The sequence below is a fragment of the Pholis gunnellus genome (assembly GCF_910591455.1).
Source record: "Pholis gunnellus genome assembly, chromosome: 7".
Classification (NCBI taxonomy): Eukaryota; Metazoa; Chordata; class Actinopteri; order Perciformes; family Pholidae; genus Pholis; species Pholis gunnellus.
In genome coordinates this window covers 4751795-4777994 of record NC_136533.1, presented here as the reverse complement: position 1 = coordinate 4777994, position 26200 = coordinate 4751795, and the positions used below count along the sequence as shown (strand labels likewise).

General features: G+C 42.9%; 1 protein-coding gene across 3 annotated transcripts in view; it reads left to right on the top strand.

Annotated features, from left to right (window-relative positions):
- The window catches only part of plekha7a (pleckstrin homology domain containing, family A member 7a), a 123343-nt gene that overhangs the window by 16588 nt on the left and 80555 nt on the right, over positions 1 to 26200 (top strand). Inside the window, exon 1 of one of the 3 annotated variants that reach the window (XM_079162918.1) lies at positions 12165 to 13054. The exons of the other annotated variants lie outside the window; for them this stretch is intronic. Within the exon in view, the coding sequence (XP_079019044.1) occupies positions 12984 to 13054 (71 nt within the window). The 5' untranslated portion in view covers positions 12165 to 12983. Of the gene's footprint in view, positions 1 to 12164; positions 13055 to 26200 lie in introns of those variants that run through there. 3 annotated transcript variants of the gene reach the window in all.

Here is a 26200-nt window from a genome sequence, read left to right as displayed (position 1 = left end):
ATATTTATATGCAGAAGACAATGAGAGAAAACATCAACGGGAATAAATCGGACACAATGGATGCCAATGTAGAGTCCTGATAATTGGTCTGTTGTGTTCAGACCGACTCCGCACCGGCGATAGCCGCGGCCGGAGGCTTTGTGTTTTTGGGGTTGTTCGTCCGTCTGTCCGTTTTTTGTGTGTTTGTGTCATTAAGGATGAACCAAACTATCTTCTTCTTTTCCAGCACTGATTCTGTTCAGTTTACTGTGTGGAATGTTATGTAAGGTTAACATAATACACTACAATAATAAACTTCAAAACAGAGTTACAAAGTGTTTTACATGGTTGGACGAGAATTAAACCATTTCTTGGACGGTGTTGAGGCAAACACAATCACAACATGATACAAAAATACAATGGAGAACCCAGTAATAACACAGCGTTTGAATGACGAAAGTCATGAGTGTGAATTGGCAAAAACAGTATTTAATGTGAATTTCTGGTGTCATAACCGATACCTGATCCACTACATGAGGTCAGGATCGGTGCCAATACCAATCTGGTCGATCACACATTAACCAAAGTCCCAGTTAACACGTCAATAATTGTCACTTTTGCAGAGCGCCCAGTTCAATGAGAGGAAACGCACTTGTCTTTCATTCATCATTGGAGGATGACTTTGTTATTGTTTGAGGCGGCCATTAGAGCTGAGATCGGATTACATTGTTACACCAAGATTTCTTGCAGTGTCATTATACATTTGAAAGATTTGTGGGTTATTTATCCGGATATTAATAGGATGGCAAATGTAGGTTAAATGTCCCTTGTCAGCTTTTTGAAGTACGAATTTACTGGAAGATTAACTGAAGTGTTTCATATGCGTCACACTAATCTGCAGAGGAGCTTTCAACACTGACAAAGAGTGGTGGAATGTGTTTTTTTTTGGTGTCGTCTGTGACACCCAGTGCATCCAACCCTCGTATGCCGCTCAAAATAATCTGCCAACTGCCGAGCCACTGGGACGCGCTCAGTCCCTCGCTTCTGTCAGTGTTTTGGCCTGACAGGCTGTCTACTCATTGGCCAGCCTGTTTGGTATTCAGGTAGTGAATTGGCTGCTTGGTTGCCGCCAAGCACTGTGTGTTTGACTGAATCAGGTTAGCAGTAGAAAGCAGTCCATTAGTAAAAAGGACTGCTTTCGTCCAATCCCCTGGGGTGTTGTGATGATAAACCGCACACTGTGGCGGGACTCAGTGAGACGGGAAACTCTCCTTGTGGACGTTTTTTAACACCTCAGAAGACCGATAACGGGATGTTTCGAAGAGGAGGTTTCATGTTGATCGTACAGCTCGTAACATTCCTGAACATATCAAAGCACTATGAGCTGAGTAACCACTGAAATGTACCATAATGCAAGTAATACTGTACCTTACATATTGTATATGACTGGCATGTATTTGCTGACGTTCGGCTTTTAAGTTGACACAAGTCAGTGCACAATACACTAGAGTGCCGCAAGCATGATGTGTTCTTGTAGACCTACCCCGTAAATCAGCATCACACTGGTTCTCGCCAAAAAGTCAATGGGATTTTTCCATTGGATTTTGGATTATTGCAGAAAATAAGTAACCACTAAGCAAAAGGCGGACTAGTCGGCGTGATGACGTTTAGTATTCTCATTTAGCCACTTATTGGCAACCAACATGTAAAAGCATTCCTGCAACAAAATGTCAAAGAAATGTGAAGCGTTCAAGTTGATAAATTGATTTATCTGACAAACAGTCCAAAACCCAAAGACAATGATATAGAACAAAGAAGCAGCAATTCCTCACATACCAGCAAATGGTTTCAGATGTAGTACAATGCTTCTGCTCCTCCTGTCATCCAACACACAACCACACAAGATCTAGTTCACCCTGTTAATCATTGAACATTCTTTTATGAGGTGTACACACCCCACCTGGAGATTTTGGGCAGCTGGACACTACAGACACAATATTGGTGTATTGCACAAAGCAGGGTTGGGTCTCAGGTAATTGTTATGAGATTGTTTACATCTGAGTCATCCCTTTTCCTGTTGAGGTTATGAAAGGTATCCTTTCTCTTTACTTTGAAAGGCTGCAGTCAGGCCACCTTCACACAGCTATTCTGGTACGGAGTCTAGACATAGTGTGTCTGCCTTACCGGCTGTTATACATGCAAATCATGATCACAGATGCAAATTGTTTATGCAGCTGTTGATTTGTGACCAAATGCTTATTAACATTTCGTTGCACACAAGGGGCACTTACAATTTATTCAAATGTAAATCTGAATTAAGCAAGAAAAAAATGTCTGCAACAGCAGCGAGCAAGTAATTTATGCAAAGAAACTTGGTTTCTGCAACATTAGAGTCTCTTTACTTTTTGCTGCTTTTATATATCGTACAGCAAAAAGCAGAATACATTTTCTTGAAGTATTGCATGTAAAAAATATGCATTTGTCCCAATCCTCGTCATTTTTACCTAAATCACAGAAGTCTTTTTGTGCTGCTGGTATTTTGGCGACCGTTGGAGACGAACAAAGACGTCCGCACTCGGCACTTCTCACTCGTTCAATTTATCTGCCATTAAAAGTCAACTATTGACCTTCGTTGCATGACCATGTGACATTTCCAAACAATGGGAAGGCGTTGACAGAAAGATGAGCATGTGGAGAATTTCCCCCTTTATTTTCTTTCTTCAAAGGAAAGCTGAGCCACAATGCCCTCAAACACACTCTGTCCCTTTGTCCAGGCGTAACTCTCCCTGCCCTCTCTTACAGTAGTGCAACGTGGAACGCTTCATCACAGCAGCCACCACCCAAAACAGAGGCTAATTATAGCACATGGAAAGTATTTAACTAAAATTGTCAGCACGGGTTATTTTGTAACGCCTCCGTTCCATTAATTTCATGCATTTGTTTCTCCGCGTGCTTGCTGTTTTAATCTCAATCATCCCGTTTCAATAATTCAGCTGATGACACCCTGGTTCATCTGTCCGGCCTTTCCAGTGACACCTTTTCACACTTAAGCGAAAACAGTAAAAGCGTAACCTTGAGTTTCACCTTCGTGTCACCAGCAATGACGGATCGACAGTGAGCTCTTCCTCTGTTCCTCCGGCTGTGAACTGCCGGCCCGTTCACTGTCGATGCCCTTTGAAGGCCAACAGAAAGGGGTCACCTTTGGGTGGGGAGGTCGAGTTCACAGTCACAGAGACGCAGCGGGGGACTGATCATTACCATTTCAATCGGAATCCAAGTGAATCCAGTTCAGGAACCAGAATAGAGGAGATATATATATATATATATATATATATACAATGAAATACCTCGTATTATTAGCTCAAAGGCAAAGCTAATGGATTGCAATTTATATCAATTTGAGATGCTCTTATCTAGAGCAGATTGAATACTCTGCAGGGCATGATTTTCAGCTTCCAATGCAGAGTCAATAAGCATTACGAGAGCTAATGAAGCTTCATTTCTTGTTTACTTCCCTCTATGGGCCTAGAGAGACAATATTCAGGGTGCAATCATTGCTATTAGTGAGAGAAGCTGCAGTGATGTTAATAATTCAGAAAGCCTGATTTGAATACCAGCTTCCTATTATGGAAGGATCTTTCATATTCCAGTTATTAGCTGACACTCACAGGACCATAGAACAAGATTAGCTTCAGTTTAATTTAAGTAATATCACTAAAAATGGGCAGGACCGTGGAAGCAAGTAGAGCTGAATTTCCCTGGCAGTGTGATTATAATTATTATGCAAGCCAAGTGTTGGTAAAATCATTTTTAGAAATAGGTGCATATGATACAGTAAGTGGTTGAAGGTTGGTTTTTTTCCCCTTCAGGATAAGATCAAATTTGAGTTAATAGATGAAAGAAATGAGTGGGATGAAAGATGATTCAGGAGGCAGAGGGTGATGTGAGTTGCTCCAGGAGATTTCAGTCAGTGATGGAAGATAGAAAGTGATTCTGCTGCTCCGTCTTCAGCAGAACTGCAGGGTTACAGATACAAACCAGTCCAAACCAGCAAAGTACTGTCTGATAGGGACGTATGACCCTGGTGGTAGATCTAGTACGTTCAGCTCTGCATTAATGATCATCCCCCCCCCGTTGTCACCCGAGGCTTTGTGAACTCTGCAAATCTCTACTTTCATCACTTTCACTGCCAAACGGCCGGGAGCGAAGCCTCAAATCCAACTGCTAGTTGCAATTTCTACAAAGTAAGAGTGGCGAGGGCAGCACGTTTTAAGGGGATTTCTGACTTTGGCACACCCCAATATTAGTAGTATCATAAAAGACAGGCGGGCAGTTGGGATTGATAGAATATTAAAAAACACATTTTTATTAAAGTGAATATGTAATCTGCTGAATGAATCTGAATTCTGTCAAATCTAGTAGTGAAACCATTTGGAATCAATAAGTAACATCTAAATCAAACTGACACATTGGCTGAGAATGCCAGAGTCACTCTACACAAATACATCAAAATCTAAATGATAGCATCCATACTGCGATTCCTACATGTGGCACGTATTTCTAAGAAGAGAAGACAGAAATGGTGCTAGCGCTCATGAAGTGTCCGTCCTCCTCCATCAGGATTAGTTTGCTGTGTCGACCTGTCGGATGTCACTTATCGGCTCCCTACAAGCTCCAGAGCTTTGGTGTGAGGATCAACGTGGTGTGAGGTTAATATTTTAACATTTTTATGCCTCCTGCGCCGGCGACAGCTGTGGCCGGACGCATTGTGTGTGTTGTTTTTTTTTAATGCAACATCTCATGAACGCCTTGAGGGAATTTCTTCAAATCTGGCGCAGACGTTCACTTTGGACTCGAGGATGAACTCATCTGATTTTTGGATGTTTAAAAAGTCAAAGTCACTGTGTCCACACGTTCGTCCCATTCTCAGGAACACCGTGAGCACATTTCTTCACACGTGGCGCTGAGGTCCACCTGAACTCAAGGTGGAGCTGATCAGAGTGTGATGGTCAAAGCTAGCTCGAGAGTTCATATGCTGATTATGCCAATTCCACACAAATGTCTAAGAGGATAAAATGATGAAGTGATGAGCTTTTTGGACAGACATGGGAGTGCGAGGCGGTAATTCTAGTTTTTTATAATTTGTTGTCAAACTTAATATACTCTAGTTAAAGAAACAGACCGATCTGCTTCAGAGAGATGATCAGGTCATTTCAGCCTGTGGTTAAAGAAACAACGAAAAACGATCTTAACTCAGAAAGTTTCAGGAGCCTTTAGTGACTCCTTTCATCACCCCCCCCCCCCCCCCCCGCCTTACTCAAGTTTCTCTGTGTAATAGAAAATTCTTCTTCAGTTCGAGTTTTTTTATGGGGGAAAAGAAAACCAGTGAAATCCTCTTGTCTGTCTGTGTGGCTGTAGAAGCTGCCCGGCTTTGAACCTGAGCCTCTCGGTAGAGGGAGAATGAGCTTATGTGCTTTGATTTACAAAAGAGGAGAGTAATGCTGCTTCTTTCCCTTTGTGTATTAGATTCTCAATGCACAAAGAGACGCGTTTCTCTCTCTCCAGAGTGAGGTATTGTGTTTTGTGTTGGACTGGTTAAATATGATGCACATTAGCCTGCTATTGTGCCAGCAGCTGATCTCATTACGATAGTCCGTGGCTAATAAAGCACACCTTTTCAAACGCTCACACACGCGTGTCTACATTTGCAATGTCAGTGATGCAGTGATGCAGTGATGCAGTGATCCTTTGTGGCCGTTTACAGGTTGACATGCTGCCGTTTATTTTCTATTTCCCCTCGTTGTATGTCACTACTATTTACTGCAGCAACAGGATCATTACAGTTTCATTCTGTCCTTGTGGATTATGCATGCTTTGAATACCAATGGGGCTTTGTGTGTGTGTGTGTGTGTGTGTGTGTGTGTGTGTGTGTGTGTGTGTGTGTGTGTGTGTGTGTGTGTGTGTGTGTGTGTGTGTGTGTGTGTGTGTGTGTGTGTGTGTGTGTGTGTGTGTGTGTGTCAAGAGACAGTTTTTTTTTTTTTTTAAAGAGCTGTGATTTTAATTAATCATGATTGGACCAAACTACAAAATACAACTGTGGTCAGTATGCTTCATGCAGGCTGCTGTCGGGACTTCAAACTCAGCCAAAGATGGTTTCCTTCAGACTCAGTCTTGAGCAACTTTATCATTTTGATATTTCAAATGAAAGAGCATCTTTTTGCTGCTCAAAAAAATAATCTTTATTCAGATAAACGATCAAGCTGACCCACTGACCCACAATGTTTGACCCAACATTGGTCAAAACTGACTTTTTGAACATTTGTTCTTAAAAAAAACAAGTCAAACTATTTGAATATCATCTTTTGTGTATTATGTCCATGACAACGTGTCCTAACTGTCCGGGAGCAACGCAGCACGGCACGTTGAGCTGGACTTTTGTCAGATGCAATGTTTTCTATTTATTCCCGTTTGCCTGAAAGTTTCCTGCTTGCTGCTGGCTATATCATACATCATCTCCAGTAAATATCATTCTGTGAAATGTGGGTTTTCTGTTTAATAAGTATAAATGTTGCAAGACAGCAGTTACTACTCACCCGTCCTCCAGTCTGATCTCGACCACACAGCTGATTGGTACCCGGTTTGTTTACGTTTCATTGTCAATCAATCAAAGTTACATTGAGTGAGTCCTGTCATGCGGTAGATTCAGTGGCAAAGCTGCTTATTTTACTATTCAAATATACATTTAAACGTATTCATAGCATATTTGTTGACTAGTGAGCAGTAGTGGGGATCTCACTGTTACAGCTGGAAGCTTTTAACCTGAAAGCTCCGTCGGGTCTTTGGAAGAAGCCTCTCCTGTCAGTATAGAGCTGTCCACTGTCATCAAGGCAAGTTTATTTCTATAGCACATTTCAACAGCAAGGTAATTCAAAGTGCTTCACATAAAACCATTAAAAGCATCAAAACATAAGGCAAAAGAAAAGGAGATTTAAGAACATTCATTCATCAGTGACATATCAAAGCTTTTTCACAATCACATATGGCTTCACCCTGGTCCTTGACATGTGGCTTTCAGGGCACTAGCTAAGATATCGTTTTCTGGTTTCCTCTTAATAGTTTTTCACTGTTTGGTTTGATTATGCAAAGACGTGTCGGACTCCTGTTGCGCAGCACCAACGCATGCCTCGGAGAAAGTGTCTTTGCTTTCCTCTCAAGTCTGGTTCTGATCCAGAACATAAAAGAAGTCTCCTAATTGTGGTGTCATATTTTGTAGCTCGTGAGCCGGGGAGATGCGAGGCCTCGAGGCATGATGAAAGGAAAGAGCTCAGTGGAGGAGGTGTATTAATAGTAGGACCGAGTCTGTGTGTGTGTGTGTGTGTGACTGAAGATTGAAGAATCTGGATCAAAAGATCCCCAGAGATATTGACACACACGCACACACGCACGGCTACACACAGAAGGCATTGCGTCATTCAAGCTAGCAAAGCTTCTCCCAAGACAGTCGAGCACGTTCTTGAATTATATGAGCCAGATGACAGGAGGAGTTTATCCAACGTTCTCAGTTACAACGCACGTAAACAAGCCCGATCTGATTTATTTGGTCTATTTTTCATCCAGAGACTAGCATAGCAGAACCAATGCAAAGTCTTTAGGGCGGCCCTTCATTTTGGGGCGGTGACATGCAGAAGACAACATTTAAGCCAGTAAAAGGTTCCAGAATGTGACTCAGCGGTCGCTGGTTTTATTCCTCCAGAATCTTCGGCTAAGAAGTAGACGTAGTCGTCGTGACGTCAACCATTGGGTTGTGGACGGCGGTTTTGAAGCCTTGAGTTCGGCCTTTTGGCAGTCGCCATCTTGGATTTTTGCAACCAGTGAACAGAAGTGATAATATTTGGATGGCGGAGGAGTGACGCGGTGGTAGCGACCTGTCAATCACAATCATGTTTCCAATGCTTACTGAGGTAATAAACTAAGAGAGAATTAGTAATTTTCTCATAGACTTCTTCTTTTTGCAACCAGAGTCGCCGCCCCCTGCTGGACAGTAGAGAGAATGCAGGATGAAGGCACCTGCACATTTGCCGCCTGGTCCCCATGCGTGTAGATAAACGGCTGTGATTGGTGATTGTAGGTTTGTTCTAGCAAAAACTTTGCATTAAGAAATCCCCAGACATTCGGTAGATCAGGCAGTGACTGAACACAGGCGAGGTGGAGGAAATTAGGGAGCTAGAGATTGTGAGTGTGTCTAATTTTAGAAAGTGTGTGCGTGGGAGAGAGTGTCGAAAATGGGCCAAAATTATCCTTGCTTACAACTTTTTAAGACGGTAGTGAGAGTAATAGTAAAAATTTTGCCGAGCTAAGCAAGATGTCATATCCTTAGCTGCTGGGAGTGGTAGTGAAGAGGTTTACTGTTGTATATATTTGAATGGAGTTTTATGTTTTTACACCTTCCTGTGGCTATAAAAAAAACGTTTTCTGTGATTTCTGGGGGCAAAACAGGCGAAAGCGCAGTGACATCCTTGAGCGGCAAATGTCAGGTCCTGGAGGTTTTTTTATGTATGAGATTTTAAAACCAGTAATTTCAAGTTATGAGGAAACAAATGGTATCGATCAACAACTAGGTATATCATGTTTGTGCTGTTTGGCAGTGCTGGAGTAAAGGAAAGGGTGCAGGTGCGTGTTTTTAAGGATTTTCAGAAATATGGGCTCAGATGTGACCTTGACAGCAGGCGGAGGTGTGTTAGGTGTGTGTGTCTGTGTGTTCATTTAGAAGCGAGCGGCTATGAAAGGGCTTAGGCTGTAAAAGCCTGATAAGCCCAACCGCAGGCCGAATCACACTTCTGCCATCTCACCCACTGACACAATGATTCAACAAAGCTGTCAGCAAGACGCCAACCGCTGTGTGTGTGTGCGTGTGTGTGTGTGTGTGTGTGTGTGTGTGTGTGTGTGTGTGTGTGTGTGTGTGTGTGTGTGTGTGTGTGTGTGTGTGTGTGTGTGTGTGTGTGTGTGTGTGTGTGTGTGTGTGTGTGTGTGTGGTCTGCACACGCATGAATGTGTTTATAAAAATCAGTGTCAGTGAGGCTGTGCAGAAGATAGTCCACCTCTCGTGTGTGTGCGTGTGCGTGTGTGTGTGTGTGTGTGTGTGTGTGTGCGGGGGTGGATAGGCGAGCAGAGGTGGAGCCGGTCCACCTGCGTCTTCAAACAAGGCGAGTGAAGACAGAGACAGGGGATGGAGAAAAGGAAGGCGCAGGGTCCCCTGTGTTTCCCGGCCCTGATTAGATTGTGCTGGAATTAAATTTCACAACAAAAACAAACAGCGGGAGACGGGCAGGCGCACCTCCTTCCCTCCCACCTCCTCTGTGCTTTTTATACCTCCCAATCCCTCACCCTCCTCCCTCTCCTCCTCCTCCTCTTTTCCTCCCTTTTTTGTTTGTCTCTTTCTGTTTCGTTCTGTCTCACCACAGCAAAGAAGCCTGATGTAACCAGCCAATTAATCCACAGATGGTGATGTTCCTTCAGGTCCTGTGAATACATTGAAGTCTGTATGACATCAGAAGTTGCCAGACAGGGATGTGTGGCTCTTCATTAGGGTTGCCCCGATTGATCGGCAACCGATCGCCAATATTCAGTAAAAATATGCGATCAGGAAACGGGCATTATCATTTTTCGCCGACTGGGCTGTGGACGAACTAGTATTACACCTGAATACACACTCTTGTGCTTTCAGTGTATTATTCCTACGACACATATGTCCATACATTTAGTATAAATATGTAAAAGCAAGATGATAGTAGACATTAACATGCTATGACCTTTTGTATAAGAAGCAACCAGAGCTGCAAGTCATTATTTTTCAAGTTAATGATGAATTAATGACAATCATTAAATAAATCCAAAATATAAAAAATGGCCGTTTCCAAGAGCCTAAGACGACGTTCACTATCCTCTATGACAAAGCAGCACATCCTCACATTTGAGAAGCGAGAACCAAAGAACAGATTTTTGCTTTAAAAATAAGTGAAACAATTAGCTGGTTATCAATTTGGTGGCTGAGTAACTTTGTCAATCAACTAATCAAACATCGTCTCCGCTCTAGAGGCGATGTCTTGTTGCTCACACGTCAATGAGCTGTGAAGCACATTGACGTTCAAGCTTCTATTCAAGCTTTTATTCTCTCTTCATCATCTCATGACCCCTACAGGTCAGAAGCCTCTATGTAAGGGGGCTCTGGCTTGTTGTGGTGCTTCCCGTTAATTGCTTGTGACGTTAATAAATTGATCGGCATGACGTAAGCTCGTCCCGCTCTTTGTCACTTCTACCGCTGTCTGGTTTGAGTTACTGTGAAATATCTCCACGTGAAAGCTCCAAATGCCACCGACCTCGCCGCTCAATCCCTTTTCAATTGATTACATTTTGAACTGCGTGCTGCTTATCGGAATGCTTTTTTGATGAGGAGGAAAGTTTGTTTAGTTGGGCGACGAACGCCATGACCAAACGTCGTCTGGGTGTTGGCGTTTCTCGGCGGCTGATCGGAAACTTTTGACGATGTGAACGCCACAGGCTCGGGGAAATGAGCTTCTTCTGTCATTAGGCTGAGGGACTTTCACTTCACACGGGACAGTGATGCAAGATGATCGAAAGAGTGTCATAACGGGGTGTAAGATGTCATGAAAGAATGAGTAAACACATGCTCCTGAAGGGAGAAAAAGCCCAGCTAGTGCTCATTCCCTTCCCCATATATTATCCGATAACCAATTAAGACCTTTCATCATTAAAGTATCAATGTCGCGAGGTGAAAATCGCTTTAGGGAATACAGAAAGAAAACAAATACTCACGAACTAATCCAGTGGCAGCATGGTTGTAGGCACTACCTCCCTGTGGGAACTCTTTTTTTAACATCAGATTACACGTCTGGACTCTGACCCAACGTGAGTGAAGCTGTCATTTCGCCAGCCGGTGTTTCGTGTCGCCAGCCTTTCCCCAGGTGCAGCGCCGTCCTTGCAGCGGGGTCACGGCTGTGCTCTGCTTAGCAGAGCCATCTCTGTTCCTGACCTCTCACCCGCAGGCTTCATGTGCCGGTTGGGAGGTTTGAGTCGGAGTGTGTTCTGCTGTTCACTAACACCGTCTGCTGTTAGCTCACCCTTTTCTATTCTTCTCTCTCAGGGGGTTTGAGTTCCCTCTGGTTAATGGTAATGCAGTGGACTGTGTATGTCTAGGGCTTTTATTGTGAAAGGCAAGAATGTAAGGAGTGGATCATGGTCTTCATTTATTATTTGATTTGATATTTCTTGGTGGTGTTAAGACAACATTTAACATCTGAGAACTTTTTTTTGTTAAATGTAAAAAATCAGCTTTATGGGAAATATGTTTCTATAAATTTCAAAGTAAGGCATTGAAAAAAAACATAATACCTATAGAAACTCCGGTATAATATCGGCACTAGCTTTAAATAACAATACCCAACTATCATGACATTAGTTATTAAGATGAACATGCTCCACGTCAGCCCTGCACCTGCACAAATTGTTCATAAAGTACAATACAATAAAATACAATTGACACGTATACATATTCTTTCTGGCCTCCGTTTAGCATTCTACGTTCTTCACTGTGACTTCACAACCGCAGTTGACTGCAATCATAATTAGCCTGGCAGAGGTGAGGTGAAGGTGTTTACACGAGCTCTGCCAGCTTCTCATTCAGGTCTTAAATTACACCGTAGTCACATTTTCTGTGTGCATGTAAACACGTCACGGTCTCTCCGTCTTTCCTCACATTGTCTCTTTACCTTCCTCCCTCTCTCTCTCTCTCTCTCTCTCTCTTACACACACACACACACACACACACACACACACACATTTTGACTCTCTCTCTCTCGTCCTCTCAGCGGTGTGTATCCTGCCAGATGAGCACGAGGCGGGAAAAGGAATGCAGCTCCGCTCTGTTTACCTCTTCCTCGTTCTCTTGCCCTCTCACTACTGATCCATTCACTTCACTCTCTCTCTCTCTGCCAACTCACCCCCCTCTCTCCTGCTCTCTCTCTCTCTCTCTCTCTCTCTCTCTCTCTCTCTCTCTCTCTCTCTCTCTCTCTCTCTCTCTCTCTCTCTCTCTCTCTCTCTCTCTCTCTCTCTCTTTCTGTGAGTATGCTCAGTCATTCAGCGTCGTGCACCGCTGTTCTTTCGTGAGGGTGGAGAGCCGGTGGGAAGCCTGTGATTGGGGAAATAAGCGCTTGTGCCGGACTAGATGCAGCGGAGGGACGCAGGGGGCTGTGGATTTTAACCTGCTCATGTCCAGAAGAGATGGATTTGTGGCGCCTGTGAACTTTGGAGAGAATGTGCTGCACGTGCAAAAGACATAAACAGATCCTGCGTGGCGTCAGGGAGTGCTGGAGAAACGGAGGTCTCTGAAATCCTACATTGGACTCCTTCTGATGCAGATCGGCGTCTGTGAGGTCGTTAAAAACCCCCCCCTGGAAGTGCGAATTGAGACGCATATTACGCATGATTTATCAGGCAAAAGATACAGCTCAGCAAGGTTAACCCCAAAGACATCTGTTCTACCTGATTACACCTGAGACTGCGAGGGGAAATGACTGGCTCGAGGCAGGATTAAAGGAGCAGCCCGTGATGTCAGACTTCACCTGGGGCAGTCGTCTGAGACTCCGCTGAGCAGTCGTGGCCGTTGTCGAGGCGGCAGAAGCAGCAGACCTCATTTCCAGGTGTGTGTGAACCACACCAGACTTGACTCACCTGACATCATCCCCTCTCTGTATTTCAGCACAGCCCCCTCAGCTCATTTTCTCACCTCATCTCCTCAGTAATCCCTGCTCTCACCAACGCACCGTTTTCCTCCCCATGGAGCCACTCCAGAGGAGAGAGAAGAGGCGCTGATTAATGTGACTCTCCCAGCAAGCCCGCGTCTGATTCCCCTGCACTAGAAATAGAACGCCGACAGAAACGGCGGCGGGCACTTGTGAACTGTCATCCCGTGGAACGAGAGAAGCACCATGTGGAATCAGTCTGGATACTGCAGTCACATACCTCACCATGGATATCCCTTCTACCATGCGCCCTGCAGGTACGCTATCACAACCCCAGCGAGTACCCGAACTCTGGCTGTTACTTGGTTTTGAGTCTCCTTAAGTTTAAGTACCAGTTTCGATTCTAATCACTTTAATCTGTGGTGTCCCTCAGGGGTCAATGCTTGGCCTGTTGTTTTTTTTTGGGGGGGGGGGGGGTTCCGGAAAATTGTTATGGCCATTCGGGACAGCTGTTGATCCCTTGAGTCGGATTTAATGCATCCTTGTTCATTTTAAAATAAGCCTCTGTGTTTTAGTCTTTCCCCAAGTGGAGGTTGTGACCAAACTGGTTTGTGAGTAATGTTTGTTTGGCGTTTGCTTTAACGGAACCAGGAAACTGGTTTTGCCTGTGCAGAATAATAGAAGTTAGTGAATAGGCAGTAATACTGGTCAGTGTGACAATAGTGAAAGACAATAGTGCTGTTTTCAAGATCTAAGCTGTGATTGTGTTACCTAAAAAAAACCCACTCCTACAGTGAGGGTGTTGAGCTCATTCACCATACTGTATTTCAAAGTGACCGGCTCCATTTCTCTCTCTTAAAAAACACTGGATTGAAACGGATTGCATAACATTTTGCTGGTCCTCTTCCATTATGTCTCTGGTCCCCCCCACCACCTCGCAGCAGTAATGACATCATTACATTTATCACAAGGTTTCAGATGTGACCCAGTCTCAAATGAGCACCATCAATCCTCATTCCCTGAGGGCAGAAGAGACCCCCTGCCTACGCCTCTTTTCCTGTCTGATACTGTGATAGTCTCTCACCTCTAAAGGCTGCCGGAGCTCACGCACCTGAATACTGATTCACCATTACTAGTAATGTGGGGTTGAGCATATCGAGGACATGTTTAAAAACATGTATAGCGTGATAAATGCTATACATATTATGTATTATGTGTATAGCATTATGTCTTTATCCCAGGTGGCAACCTACGTTTCTGAAAAGTGAAGCCAGTGTGGAAGTGCCTTAAACTTGCATTCTGTCTGATGGACAGCAGGGGGCGACTCCTCTGGTTGCAAAAAGAAGGCTGTTTGTATAGAAGTCTATGAGAAAATGACTCTACTTCTCTCTTGATTTATTCCCTCAGTAAACATTGTAAACATTCTTCAATACAACATGTTGTTCATTTTGTAAAGGGTGGGGTCATTTAGAGTAAAATAGACGATAAAGCAGTTTACGCTTTAGGGGCGGGGCTACCTCGTGATTGACAAGTCGCTACCACTGCGTTGTCCGGTCTGGGAGTTGTCTGTTATTTCATCTCAGCTTAAACCCTTTCACAGTGTTTTTTTAGTTCATGAAGTTAATTGTACTTAGCTTCACCCTCTCGTGTCACTTCTGGTTCCAAAAAAAAACAAGATGGCAAACTCAAGGCTTAAAAACCGAATGGATGGCGTCCACTTCCTTAATACGGTCTATTATCTATCAATGTTGGTGCTCTAGCAGCAGTAGGCTGGAACAGTTGGGGTCGTCTGCACCGGGGGGACAGAGGGATTTAGCTGATGAGTGAGTCATACCTCAGACCAGTGGGCAGGTCAATGACCTGTCAGATCAGCCAGCTCATGGCGGAGAGAGGGAGAGAGGGAGAGAGGGAGAGAGGGGAGGGAGGGAGGGAATAGGAATCCAGGAAATAGCCCTGAGCTCCAAAACAAACTAACCATTGCTATTCACTCCCACTCTAGTCTCTTATGGTGAAGTACTCTGACTCACACGATGAATATTCCACCTGTTGCCCAATCACCTCATGTACTCGAGTCAAATTGGACATTGTGCTGCATAAATGCAACGTTCGACGTGCTTAAGATGCAGGAGAAACAAACTGGATGGCTGCAGGAGATCTACTCACAGTTTTATTTATCTTCCTTGTCGGTGCTTATTTTTGTGAACAGATCAGTGGCGTCCTGGTTGCTTCAATGTCACTTGTGCCCCGTTTCCCCATCTTCTCATCTCGATTTTTAATCCTCTTTTTGGATTTACAGTCCTCCTGCGGGATTTTCTGTTCACCTGCACATGCCTCCTCCTGTTGGGCGATTGAGTGCTAAGTAAAATATTAAAGTTAACTCCGACATCTCGCTGACAAGAAAGGGGAAAATGCTTTTTGGTTCACAGTTGAGGTGCTAAGGGAACATTTTGCAGGATACGAGGAAGCGGACAGCTGAAATACGATCTTTGTTTTTCCTTGGAGGAGGAAGTGATAAGGCTTCAATATTGCATTTGTCACTCCAATGAAATAATAAAGTGTTCTAACGGTTTTATTTATGAGCCTCCTACTGAACTGTCAAACGGCGGCTCATGTGTTACGAATAGCTTTTATTATTAATAAAAAGCCCAAAGCTGAAAAATAACACATCACACTAAAGAGAGAAAGAGGCATCGGCACGATAATGAAGCCCGTTCTATGAACTCTGTGAAAGGTCAGTGATCCTCTGCCGAGGCCGCTCCGGTTAATGATTCCCTCACCTGTCAACAGACGCGCCATTGACCCAGCTAGACTCCGCCCCCCTCATTCCTCCGCTTAATCCAATGTGTTTGCATTCAAATGACAAGGTAATCATCCGCTGTTTGAGGAAGTCCTCAGACAGACTCCGTTGTTTGGTCCGCTAATCCGGCGTAAGCCAGCAGCGTCGGTAGACCGCGGAGGCTTGAGGTGAGCGTGAAAGCCTAATGAGGGCCTGCGTGTGATTGCCTCAGAGTATTGATTATATTTATTTGTGTGTGTGTGTGTGTTTGTGAGTGTCATGTTTTCTGAGTGGGAGTATCTACTGTTCGACCTATGGTATAGGTGTTGATGCGCATATTTGACAAGTACAAGAATTAAAAATGTAGGAAGATTTGATAAATAAGTTAATTAGTGTATATTTATCAATGTAGCGTCATATATCGCATCATATTAGTATTCATCGGAGAGAACAAGAAGAAATACAAGAGAGTGACACACAGACTCGCATCTGCAGCGCTGCATGTGCTGAGTTACCACGGAGGTGTGTGTACCTGTGTGTACTTAACCTGCAAGGGAGAGTTTTACTTTCTATATACTGTACTGCAAGTGAGCGCGTGTGTGTGTGTGTGTGTGCACATTGCTGTCAGCCTTACAACGGCTCAGGGATGTAAATAGATTTGGGCAGGTGGCCCAGCAGGGGGTGAATGGAGCAGATTGTCTGAAAGCCTTTGCCTCATCCCTACACGCACACGCACACACTCGCACACCTACACACACACACACGAACACTCACACACACGCACACACACACACACTCACACACACACCTGCACGCACATTCATGCAGACACACGCACACACAGTGCCGCATATACACTCATACATACTGTAAATAGGCACAGCCGTTTCATAATGCAACTTCCAAAAACTCGTAAAAGAGTGGTGCAGGGAGGTTCCCTCAACTTGGGATTTTTCGATTTGAAATGTTTGATTATTGCAGAAAATAAGCTCTGTGGCAAAAACAACTTAATGATTCTTCCATGTTTTGCTCAGCAAGATAATCGTCACATAAGAACACCACTTTTCAGATTTTTGAAGCGTGAATGCAAGCGCCAGAAGTAAAGCGCTAACATTTAGGCTATAAGCTAACTAGACCACGGTCACCACTAAGCTAAAGGCAGACAAGTCCTCAGAGCGGTGACGTTAAGTCGTCTCATTTTTAAGACTCATAAAACCGTCAAAATTCACAAGAGGGGTATATACTGATGTATTTTTTTATCGTAGAACAAAGCCTTTGAATCTCCTGAGCGTGAGACCTTATTTTCAAGCATCTAACTTAAAAACTCATCCACAAAACCCACCGACTTCAAGATGGAACCGGAAGTATAAAGACGTTTTCGGACTCATTCCTGCAGCACTCTATTGACCCCGTAAGAGCTACTACCCTTCACCTTTCTCAAATATTTGGATGGCAAAGTGTGTGTGTGTGACTGTGACCACTCGCTAATCCCTAAACGTGGACTGAATGATGTGTCCGACAAATGAAACCCAGCAGGAAAATCTATTACAGTGGCGCCCTTGTCATCTGTAGTCAAAGTAATTAAATAGATTTGCGTAAAAGGATTCTTTCTGAAAGAATGAAAATGAGCGTTTAGTGTTCAAACTTTATCTGAAGCCAAAGCAGAAATAAGCGTGACGAGAGTGCGATAGGTAATAGCTGTAAAGAGGAAGGACACTGTAATAGTTTCAGAGGTTTTAATGTGAGTGAGTAGCTAAGAGACGACTGTATGTTCAGAAGCATTCAAACTTAATTGACACTTAGCAAGAAAATGCCCCCGTCCCCATAGACGGTGCATAACATGTGTTCTCTTTATTACAGTACAGTGCAGTAGGCGATCGAGAGGGGAGTTTTTTTTAAAGATATTCTTGTGTTCTGGGCAAGAAAAATGGCATTGTTTTTTAATAAGGAAGCAACTGACTACATAGCCTGAAGCTGTATAAATGTTGGCGCCGTTCAGCCTGGCATTAAAGAGCGTGCCAACAACTTCACATTACCAGTCAGCGTAAACTGGAAAATAAGACAATTGAGGGTTTGGAGCAGAGATTATTTTGGGGACAAAGAAACAGGAAATCCCTCTGCGTACAGCTTCCAGTACCGGCAAAGAAGATAAAACTAATCGCAGATGCTAAAACAAATCAGAATAAATGTGTCTTAAAGTTGATTAACCGCCCTCGTACACTGCATACTTGTATTTTTCTTTAACATTCAAATAGAAAATTGCACGGAAAATGTGCAAAGAGAATGTCCAAGTACAGTACAAGCTTCTGACCCAGCGTCTCCTCTCGAGACTCTGCAGTAGAATCTGTCATTCAGCTCTTCTCCCACTGAGTGTTGACACTCGGCTGCTGCTGCTGGCTGTTTGATGCGTCTGACACTTTGACAAAATGAATTCTCGACAAGTCACTCCGAGGGAGGGCGCCCTTATGTCACACAGTGCCGGGCTGTCACGGCAGCAGACTTGGATGAGGATTGCACCACCACTAAAGAGACAGAGAGGGCTGTGGTTTCTTCGACACTCGAGGTTTGTTTGTGGCGGTGGTGATGTGGTAAAAAAAAAGATGGTGGCCGAACCGTCGATGTCAGTCAATTTTCACTACAAAGTCAGAAAACCGCAGTAGAGCAGTAATCCTGGTTCGTTACGTCAACTGTAAAGCAAAAGTTGACCAGAGCACAATAAATAATCGACTTCATTCTGAAGGGTGCGCTTCTTAAAAAAAAAAAAAAGGCTCAGTTCAAAATTCGTCTCTTCTTTGACATGATTTTGACATCAGATGATTTGCTACGACGACACTTCATAGTGATGCTTGTTCAAACAGAGAGAGACTGAAAACCAGGTTCTAACATCTGTCATTAAAGGAATGTTTAAAAATAAAACATGTCTTCTGATCAATCTTAAACTCAGACTTTCACAGAGAAAGTCGTAGCTTCGTGTAGTACATCTAATCTTTTGGGGGACCTTCCTCCTTTCTTAGGACCTTCCTCTATTTATAATAGTTCATTAATGTGGATAGTTTAGCAGCCTAAGCCTAGCAGTAGAAATACAGGCTGAAAATGTTCCTTTTTGCTGACTGAAAGGCATTATATTGTTGCTGTTGGAAGAAAAGCATCGCCAGTTTGACATTTCAGCAACATTCTTGTTTGTTTGCACAAGTCAAAGGGCCATAGAACTGTATGGGGAAACAATGCAAACTCAGAATACAAATTTTAAGAATAAAAGACATTGCTGACATTTTTGTAATGTCACATTCTTAGACGGGACAATGTGTCCAAATGCCACCCTTCTTACAATTCAAGACGCGTCCTCGTCTCAACTTGCCTAATTCACGAGTTAAGTGGGAGAAAATAAAAACAAGCAAAGTGGTTTTCTCGAGTTCACTGGAGGTTTGGTGTCTAAATCCAGCCCAGAAAGCTGTTGGCGGCGAGTGTAATCTGTGTTTTTTGTTGTTGTTTTTAACTTCAGCGAGTTGAGAAGATCTCTCCACCAACCCTTGAAATTGCACCGAAAAATCTTGCTGGATATGATGTCATTGGACATCATATCCTAGCCTTGAGCGACTCTCGGAGAGCGCCGACTTCAAAGGCCTCTCAACTCTCAACTGTTGATTCTGGCTGAATCGGAGAGGAGACGAGATGTTGAGCACTTATGTTGTCAAGAGTAACATCCGTCCATCAATGTTGTCCTTGTCTCGAGTATGTGTTGTGTTTAACGCATACAGTTGCAGTAGTGTGGACTGTTTAACAGCACTGGATAGACCACACTCACTTCCAGATATTAGTAAATCTTTGCCTTAATGGCACAGAAGTGTCTTAAAGATAACCCGGTGTTAACAATAAATGATGAGACAAAGCCTTTTATGAGGAGAGTGGGCCTAAAGGTAGATACATTTTCCCCTCAAAAGACATTTTTATCTATTCAAACCTCTAGAACTGTATTCTGAAGGAGATGACACATTGCTGTGTTATATTGCAGAATATTATATATTGGTAAAAAAATAGTGATTTCCACTGGGAATGGGGGATGCACGTCGCCTGTCACTCAAAATCGTATTTTTGTCGCTCTCACTTTTGCAGTTTCAGTTAAATTTACTCATTTAAATCTCATTAAATAAAATCCTCTTACTGTCCAGCTGTCAAAATCCAGAGGTGATAAAAATGTAAATATTCTTATCTGAGAATACTGCAAAGTCCTCTGCGAGTTTTTCAGGGGAACTGTTTTCAATCTATATTTTCAAAGTCAATATTCTCCTGAAGAATGTTAGTATTGAACATTCATCAAATATTAAATATTGGGTAAAATGCTCTTTTTGTGAAAATGCGCATACAACATCATAAAGTATATGTTGCCTCTATTAACAAATAATGAATTATTCTATTAATGATACAGCAATATACACAGCATTGTTGTTTATTACTTACATTTTCATTAACTATTCTTAACTTGAAAAACCTGATGACATATTTTATATAATGTGTTATTTTCTAGATTGATAGAAATATGTAAAATGTTGGAAATAGAAATCATGTGTTTTTTTTTATTTTTTAAAGAACTTCTGACTTGGATGTATAAAATATGCAACTGTTAGCGTTCAACGTTAAAGGTCTTTGTTGTGCTCGCAGCGTGTTTCTGCTGCCCCCAAGTGGCCAAAAAATCTGTTATTGCAAGTATAAAAAACCTGATTTATGGGATCGGTTGTGTGCATGTTATGGTTTTATGTTAGCAGAATGAATAGTGACTGATGTATTGTTAATAGCTCTTTCAATTCTCAAATGTTACTTCTGGTATCAGCCTGGCTTTAGTTTGCTTTAGGGGTGCACTGATCCTCCGCTTCATCACCTGATACTGATTCCAGTATTTAAGATGATGTTTCCTCTTTTTTTTCTTTCATACATTTCAAATCTGTGTACTTTATTTTGTGAAACTCAATCATGTGTTAGATCATATAAGGCTATAACTTCACATAACCCAACATTCATGAAGCTTTCTTCTAAAGATCACGTGAATTTTACTCAAATTCGAAGGATTATGAAAGGTTGATGCAATTTTAGAACACTGACCGAGTCCTCATGTCTGGGCAACACCTGAAACCTTTAATAAGGTCATAAATGGCACCAATACTGATCCAGTGTATTTAGTGCATTACAATGTATTTGTTGTCAGTATTTATCCGGATGCACATTTTTCCCGTCCAAAGGCCATTAGCTTGAAGGACAGGAGCTTTCTTTCTATTTATATACGTCATTATGATATAAAGGACTAATTCGTCATATTAGCATGATAATGTGTTTTTGCACTCAGGGGAAATTAGACTGAATTGTGTTGTATTTTTCCTTGTAATTATCTTATTCATCTACCAGACAATGTAGATGGAGTCTGCAGCCTTTGCAGGTTTTAAGTAGCGGTTTTATCAGGAACGAGCCCCGACTTCCACTCCAGAGCTGGATGCGTAGGAGTTTTGGTATCAGCCTGCTCCCCATTCTCCATCTGTCTGTCACTGAAACCCTTTTGAGCTCGCCAGTCTCTCTGGTCTCACATTACGCCCCAGCTGGCTCAGTCTGTGTGGGCAGCACAGCTCTAATCCCGGCCTAATCTGAGACAGCTTTGTGTGTAATCAAAGCATCCACTGTACATGTATGAAGAGGCGGTGCTGTTCATGGGGAAAAAACCCCACAGATACAGGTTACACACCATATGGTTCCCATCAAAAACCCAAAGACGGATTGGTGTTGTCTTACAGGATATGCAGATAGACATTTGAAAGTCAAGTCCAGAACGTTTGTGCCCGACTGGATCTTTTTGAGTGGGCGGGGCTCACACAGACAGACCCACCCACCGCCTGACGTCATCACATTTCCTAACTTTACTGAGACGTTTTTAAAGTTGGTGGTGTCCACTCAGTATTGAACAGCGCTGACATAAGTGGAATTAATGTTTTTAGCATAGCTCCCCACCAGGTTAGGTTAAGGCAACACAAGTACCTGGTTAGGTTTAGGTCACAAAAGTACTTGGTTAGGTTTAGGTCACAAAAGTACTTGGTTAGGTTTAGGTCACAAAAGTACTTGGTTAGGTTTAGGTAACAAAAGTACTTGGTTGGTAATATAAGTCAGTTTGTTACATATCTGGCATTACTAAAGAACACATTGTGATAAAACTACGATAAAATAAGTCAACATTGACATTTTTTTGAGTCCTTTTTTCTGGCCACTTGAAGAATTTAAGTGCACTATTTACTTTTCGTCCAGCTTTGTGTTGGACTTCCACCAATTTCTGAGAAAGATATCTGGGTCTTTAGCTAAATTCTTCACCATTTGTTGGTAACTTTGTCGGTGTGCTGTTTGGTGCTGGGCAGGTAGCACACCGCGGGTTCATCAGCAGTTCACATATCAACCACACAGTAAGTGTGCAACACCTCCACTGTTGTGTTGTGTTATGTCTCTGGGGTTAAAAAAACATTGACTAATGCAGTTTTGAGGATGAATTTTCGGAAGTTCTGTGTATTTTGCAAGGTGGATATGCCTTACAAAAGCATTACTCACTCAGTAATAGCACTTTCATGTGTGACTTTGTGAAGCATAGTGTAGTATGTTTGGCACGGCAGCGAGGCGTTAAGTGCCGAAACTATCTGCTGCGGAGGAACACAGTTAAGTAGGACAAATGGGACAACCCAAACACATTTCCAGCGCTTGTATTCCACTTCCCACGTTGGCAGCTCCAAACAAGAAGGAACTCTGTCTCGCGTCGGTCTCAGTGGACTCGGCGAGGGGAGCGTGGGCCGGAGCAGAACTACACTGACTCTCCTCAGTGTCAGTGGGCAGACTGAATTCCACCTCCTAATGAGGCATAAAGTGCCATTGTATACCTGAGGTTAGCCACAGAGGTCCAAACTTTTAATATTTCAGCAGCAGTTGCCCCTAAAAATACACACAGGCGATTGTATCCGGTAGATTAAAAGAAGAACATGTGCAACTTGAGATTCAAAGCAGGGATGGACTTTATTTTTAGTGCCTGCATTTCTCCGCCTGCTGTGTTCTGAAACTTTTTTTAGTTTATGGGCACATTTGGATCTTGGGTAATAAATGCTGCTGCAGATCTGTGTGTCCCTCGTGGGGGAAGAAGTGTTCACGTCTTTGAAGCCAAGTTTCAGTGAAGTGATGAATGTTGCCGTAGTGGCCGGCCCCAGAAATGCAAATCTAACACTGATGGAAGTATGAATTTCTGAGTTAGTTTTCTTTTGCAGATTTTGTTTGAATATCGCTTTAACTTTAGACTTTTAACATCTTTCTGGGGTTTTATACTTACTTATCTGAAATAATCTGTTGGTTCAAATTCGGGTTGTAACCCATAATTCACCACTGCTGTGTTTTCTCAGACCAAGCCAGCTGAGTGAGGCCCGACTCTTTTGTTTGTTCATTACATCTTGATCGTAGAACTTGGTTTGGAGCTACGTTAACTTTACATTCATAGGCTATTGACTTAAATACCTCAAATGTTTCCAAAGCAGGGCTTGACATTTGCAAGAAATTTGCAAAATGGCCTTCGGTTGCCATCAGTGGCAACATCTTTTTAACATAATAAACACATACAAAAATAGGGACAGAAAACTTAGCAAACATGGAACCAAAAATAAATACTTTTTAATCTTTGTTGCATTCGTGATATTTAGATTTAACTGTTAAAGAACTGGAACCAGACGACGCTGCGTGTGCGTTGGAGAGTTTACTCTCCTGCACACAGCAGAGACAGCTGTGGTGACAAAAAATAGCATCTGTGTTTTCAGTTTCGGCAACCAAAACATGGCACAGATTTATGTTAGTGTGGATTCCTGCAAGGTGACTGTTATTTTTCATGGATAAGACGGAGCCCACAGAACCCACAAACCAGCCTTGCTAGCTCTAGTACTCCAGCACGCCTTCTAAAAGTCACATACAAAAAAACAAGTATTTCAAATTCTGCTGCTTCCTCCGTCTTCCTCTCCTCACACCGTGATTCACGAGATTATTTGGAGAGTGATGCCGGCCTTACTCCACACCGGCTGCACAGTTACGAGCACAACAGTGACAGCTGCGAGTCCTTCCTCAGTTTCTGGAGTGTCGGAGCTCACAGCCCGAAAATTCAACGGCGGGCTTGAGGTGTAAATAGATGCTTTGGTTTGCAGTTGCGGATGGAACGCTTGGGTGAATCATGAGTGAAGCATGAGTAGTGGCAGGTGTAGACGTGCCACTACTCATGTAGTGGCACATTTTATACAAATTTCTAAAAGGATAAAAGGATTAGGTGATGACATTTTCAACAGATGTATGTATGTAAACTGCAATTTTAAAGCATCGTCTATGACACTCTCCACATTATTCGTTCCTGATGCTCCCCGTCTGTCGGTCTTTGCTGTTCTCGGGCTCATAATATCATGTAGTCTGACCTGGCATTAGTCTTTTGCTCGGTCTAAAGCTGGGAAGACACTATGCGTTTTTATAGATCAAATTTGTTTCGTCAACTCACACGCTACACGTTACAGTCCGCTTTTTCTGCACAACCAGAACCTGCGACTTTCACGCTCACGTTGATGAATGGACCGGCCACGACGTGGGTACTACTCCTGCCTGGCTCAAAGTGCTGCTGCCTCGCTATCATCACTGCTGCTCACATGTGACATTAAATCCACCCAATCATCCACCTTCAGATTCTAATTTGTGTTACATTAACTGCACACTCAGTATTCACACAACTGTTCCCCAGGTGAGTTGGAGCTAAACGGCTTATTACGTTCAAGGGCCAAGGTGTATATTTGATTTGTTCCCGCTCAGCGATGTGTTGTTGCCCCTTTTAATCACCCGGATTAGTGCGGTATATCACCTTAATTAAACGTGGGAGCGGGTGGTTTGATTTGGTCATATTAAATATCACAGGGTCCTGCGTGGCATTCAGAGGCCTTTTCTCAGCTGGATCAATACGATGCTCGTCAGTCGGCCCTGAGAGGGAAACGTCTGTGTGTTTGTGTGGGCGAGTCTGTCTCCTTGTGACTGTGCCGTTTAAAATTTTTTTATTTTTTTATCTCCGTCTCACTCACCGTCTCTCTCTTGGACATTTTCTCATAGAATCTTAAGCTGTATTATCTTTGCATTTCTCCTTCACGCTGTCTTTATTCACAGAGAATCTGGTAAAACGCGTGGATCAAACGCAGCCTCTGAAGATATATGTGAGAAATTGCAAATGAGCAGATCTGCCTGTCCGAGAGTGCTGCCGGCCTCATTCCAAATTAGTCGCACTAACCGAAATAAGCCTGGCTTATTTGTTAAGCTCGCCTTATGGAACGGGCCCCTGGTATAAGTTCCATGTTTTTCCAGTGATGCTGTCACTAAGTCCAGGCTATATGGTTGACGACGTCACAATGATGATGATATTTTTCTGATTCATGGCGACATATGTCATGAATCATATGTTATGGTATTGGCTACCGTGGTGGTGTTTCATTCTCAAGAGCAAAACTCTTGTAAAAGAAAAAAAACTTATTTGTAACTCATTTGTTGAGCAACAATTTGCTTGAAATATTACAATATGGCACGGTTCCATTGAAACACCACAAAAGATATTAAATTATTGCTCCAGAAAGAGAAAATGATTCCTATGGTCAAAATATACAAAAGGGAGCTCAACTGGAAACAATTTTATGTATTTTTGTCTGCTTACTTGAATATTTCTGCGTTTATTTGACAGCGATAGTCGGGAGGTCAAAGGGAAGAGAAAGGAGAGAGAGTTTTGATCCACAAACATCCTCGGCCAACCTGAACTCGGGTCATCGCTCCAGGTCACCAGAATGCCCAAAAATGTATTTTGTAAAACTCTATACATTATATATATATATATATATATATATATATATATATATATATATATATATATATATATATATATATATATATATATATATATATATATATATATATATATATATATATATATATATGGTGTGTTTCAGTATAGGTATTAAACCTTGTTATACCTGCACGTGTTCAGATGTGTCAACAGCTCTTGTCCTCTTTTAGAGGTTACATCAACACATCTACAGTTCCTTGGTTTTCTCTGCTATTTTGCTTTCTTTCTTTCTTGCCAGATTTGATTCGACTCCCATTGATACTCTAACACACACGCACGCACACACACGCACACGCACACACACAAAATCCCTTCTCCTCTCTGAGACGGGGCCCCGTCAGGACACTGTGAAGTGTTTTGAATGTGAATGCAGTGTAGCCTTGTCTTCCGTTAGCATGCCAGGCTGTCGGTCTCAGTGCAGAGTCCCTGGCTGTCCGGCTGAAAGCTGCTCTCCTGTCGGACACACACACACACACACACACACACACACACACACACACACACACACACACACACACACACACACACACACACACACACACCACACACCACACACCACACACACACACACAGAAGAGGTGTTGCTTGCAGTAAACACTCTAATCTCCTTCTTTCGCAAAAAGCCTGCCATAAAATCCCAACGCTATTTGGCAATATTTATCGCAATGGACAAGAGTGAGGGGCTTATTTAAAGCCATCTCTATGTTGCCATAGCAACAAAATGTCCCGAAGCAGTCTCTTGACGGCTCGGGGGGGGGGTTTGTCTCTGCCTTGTGG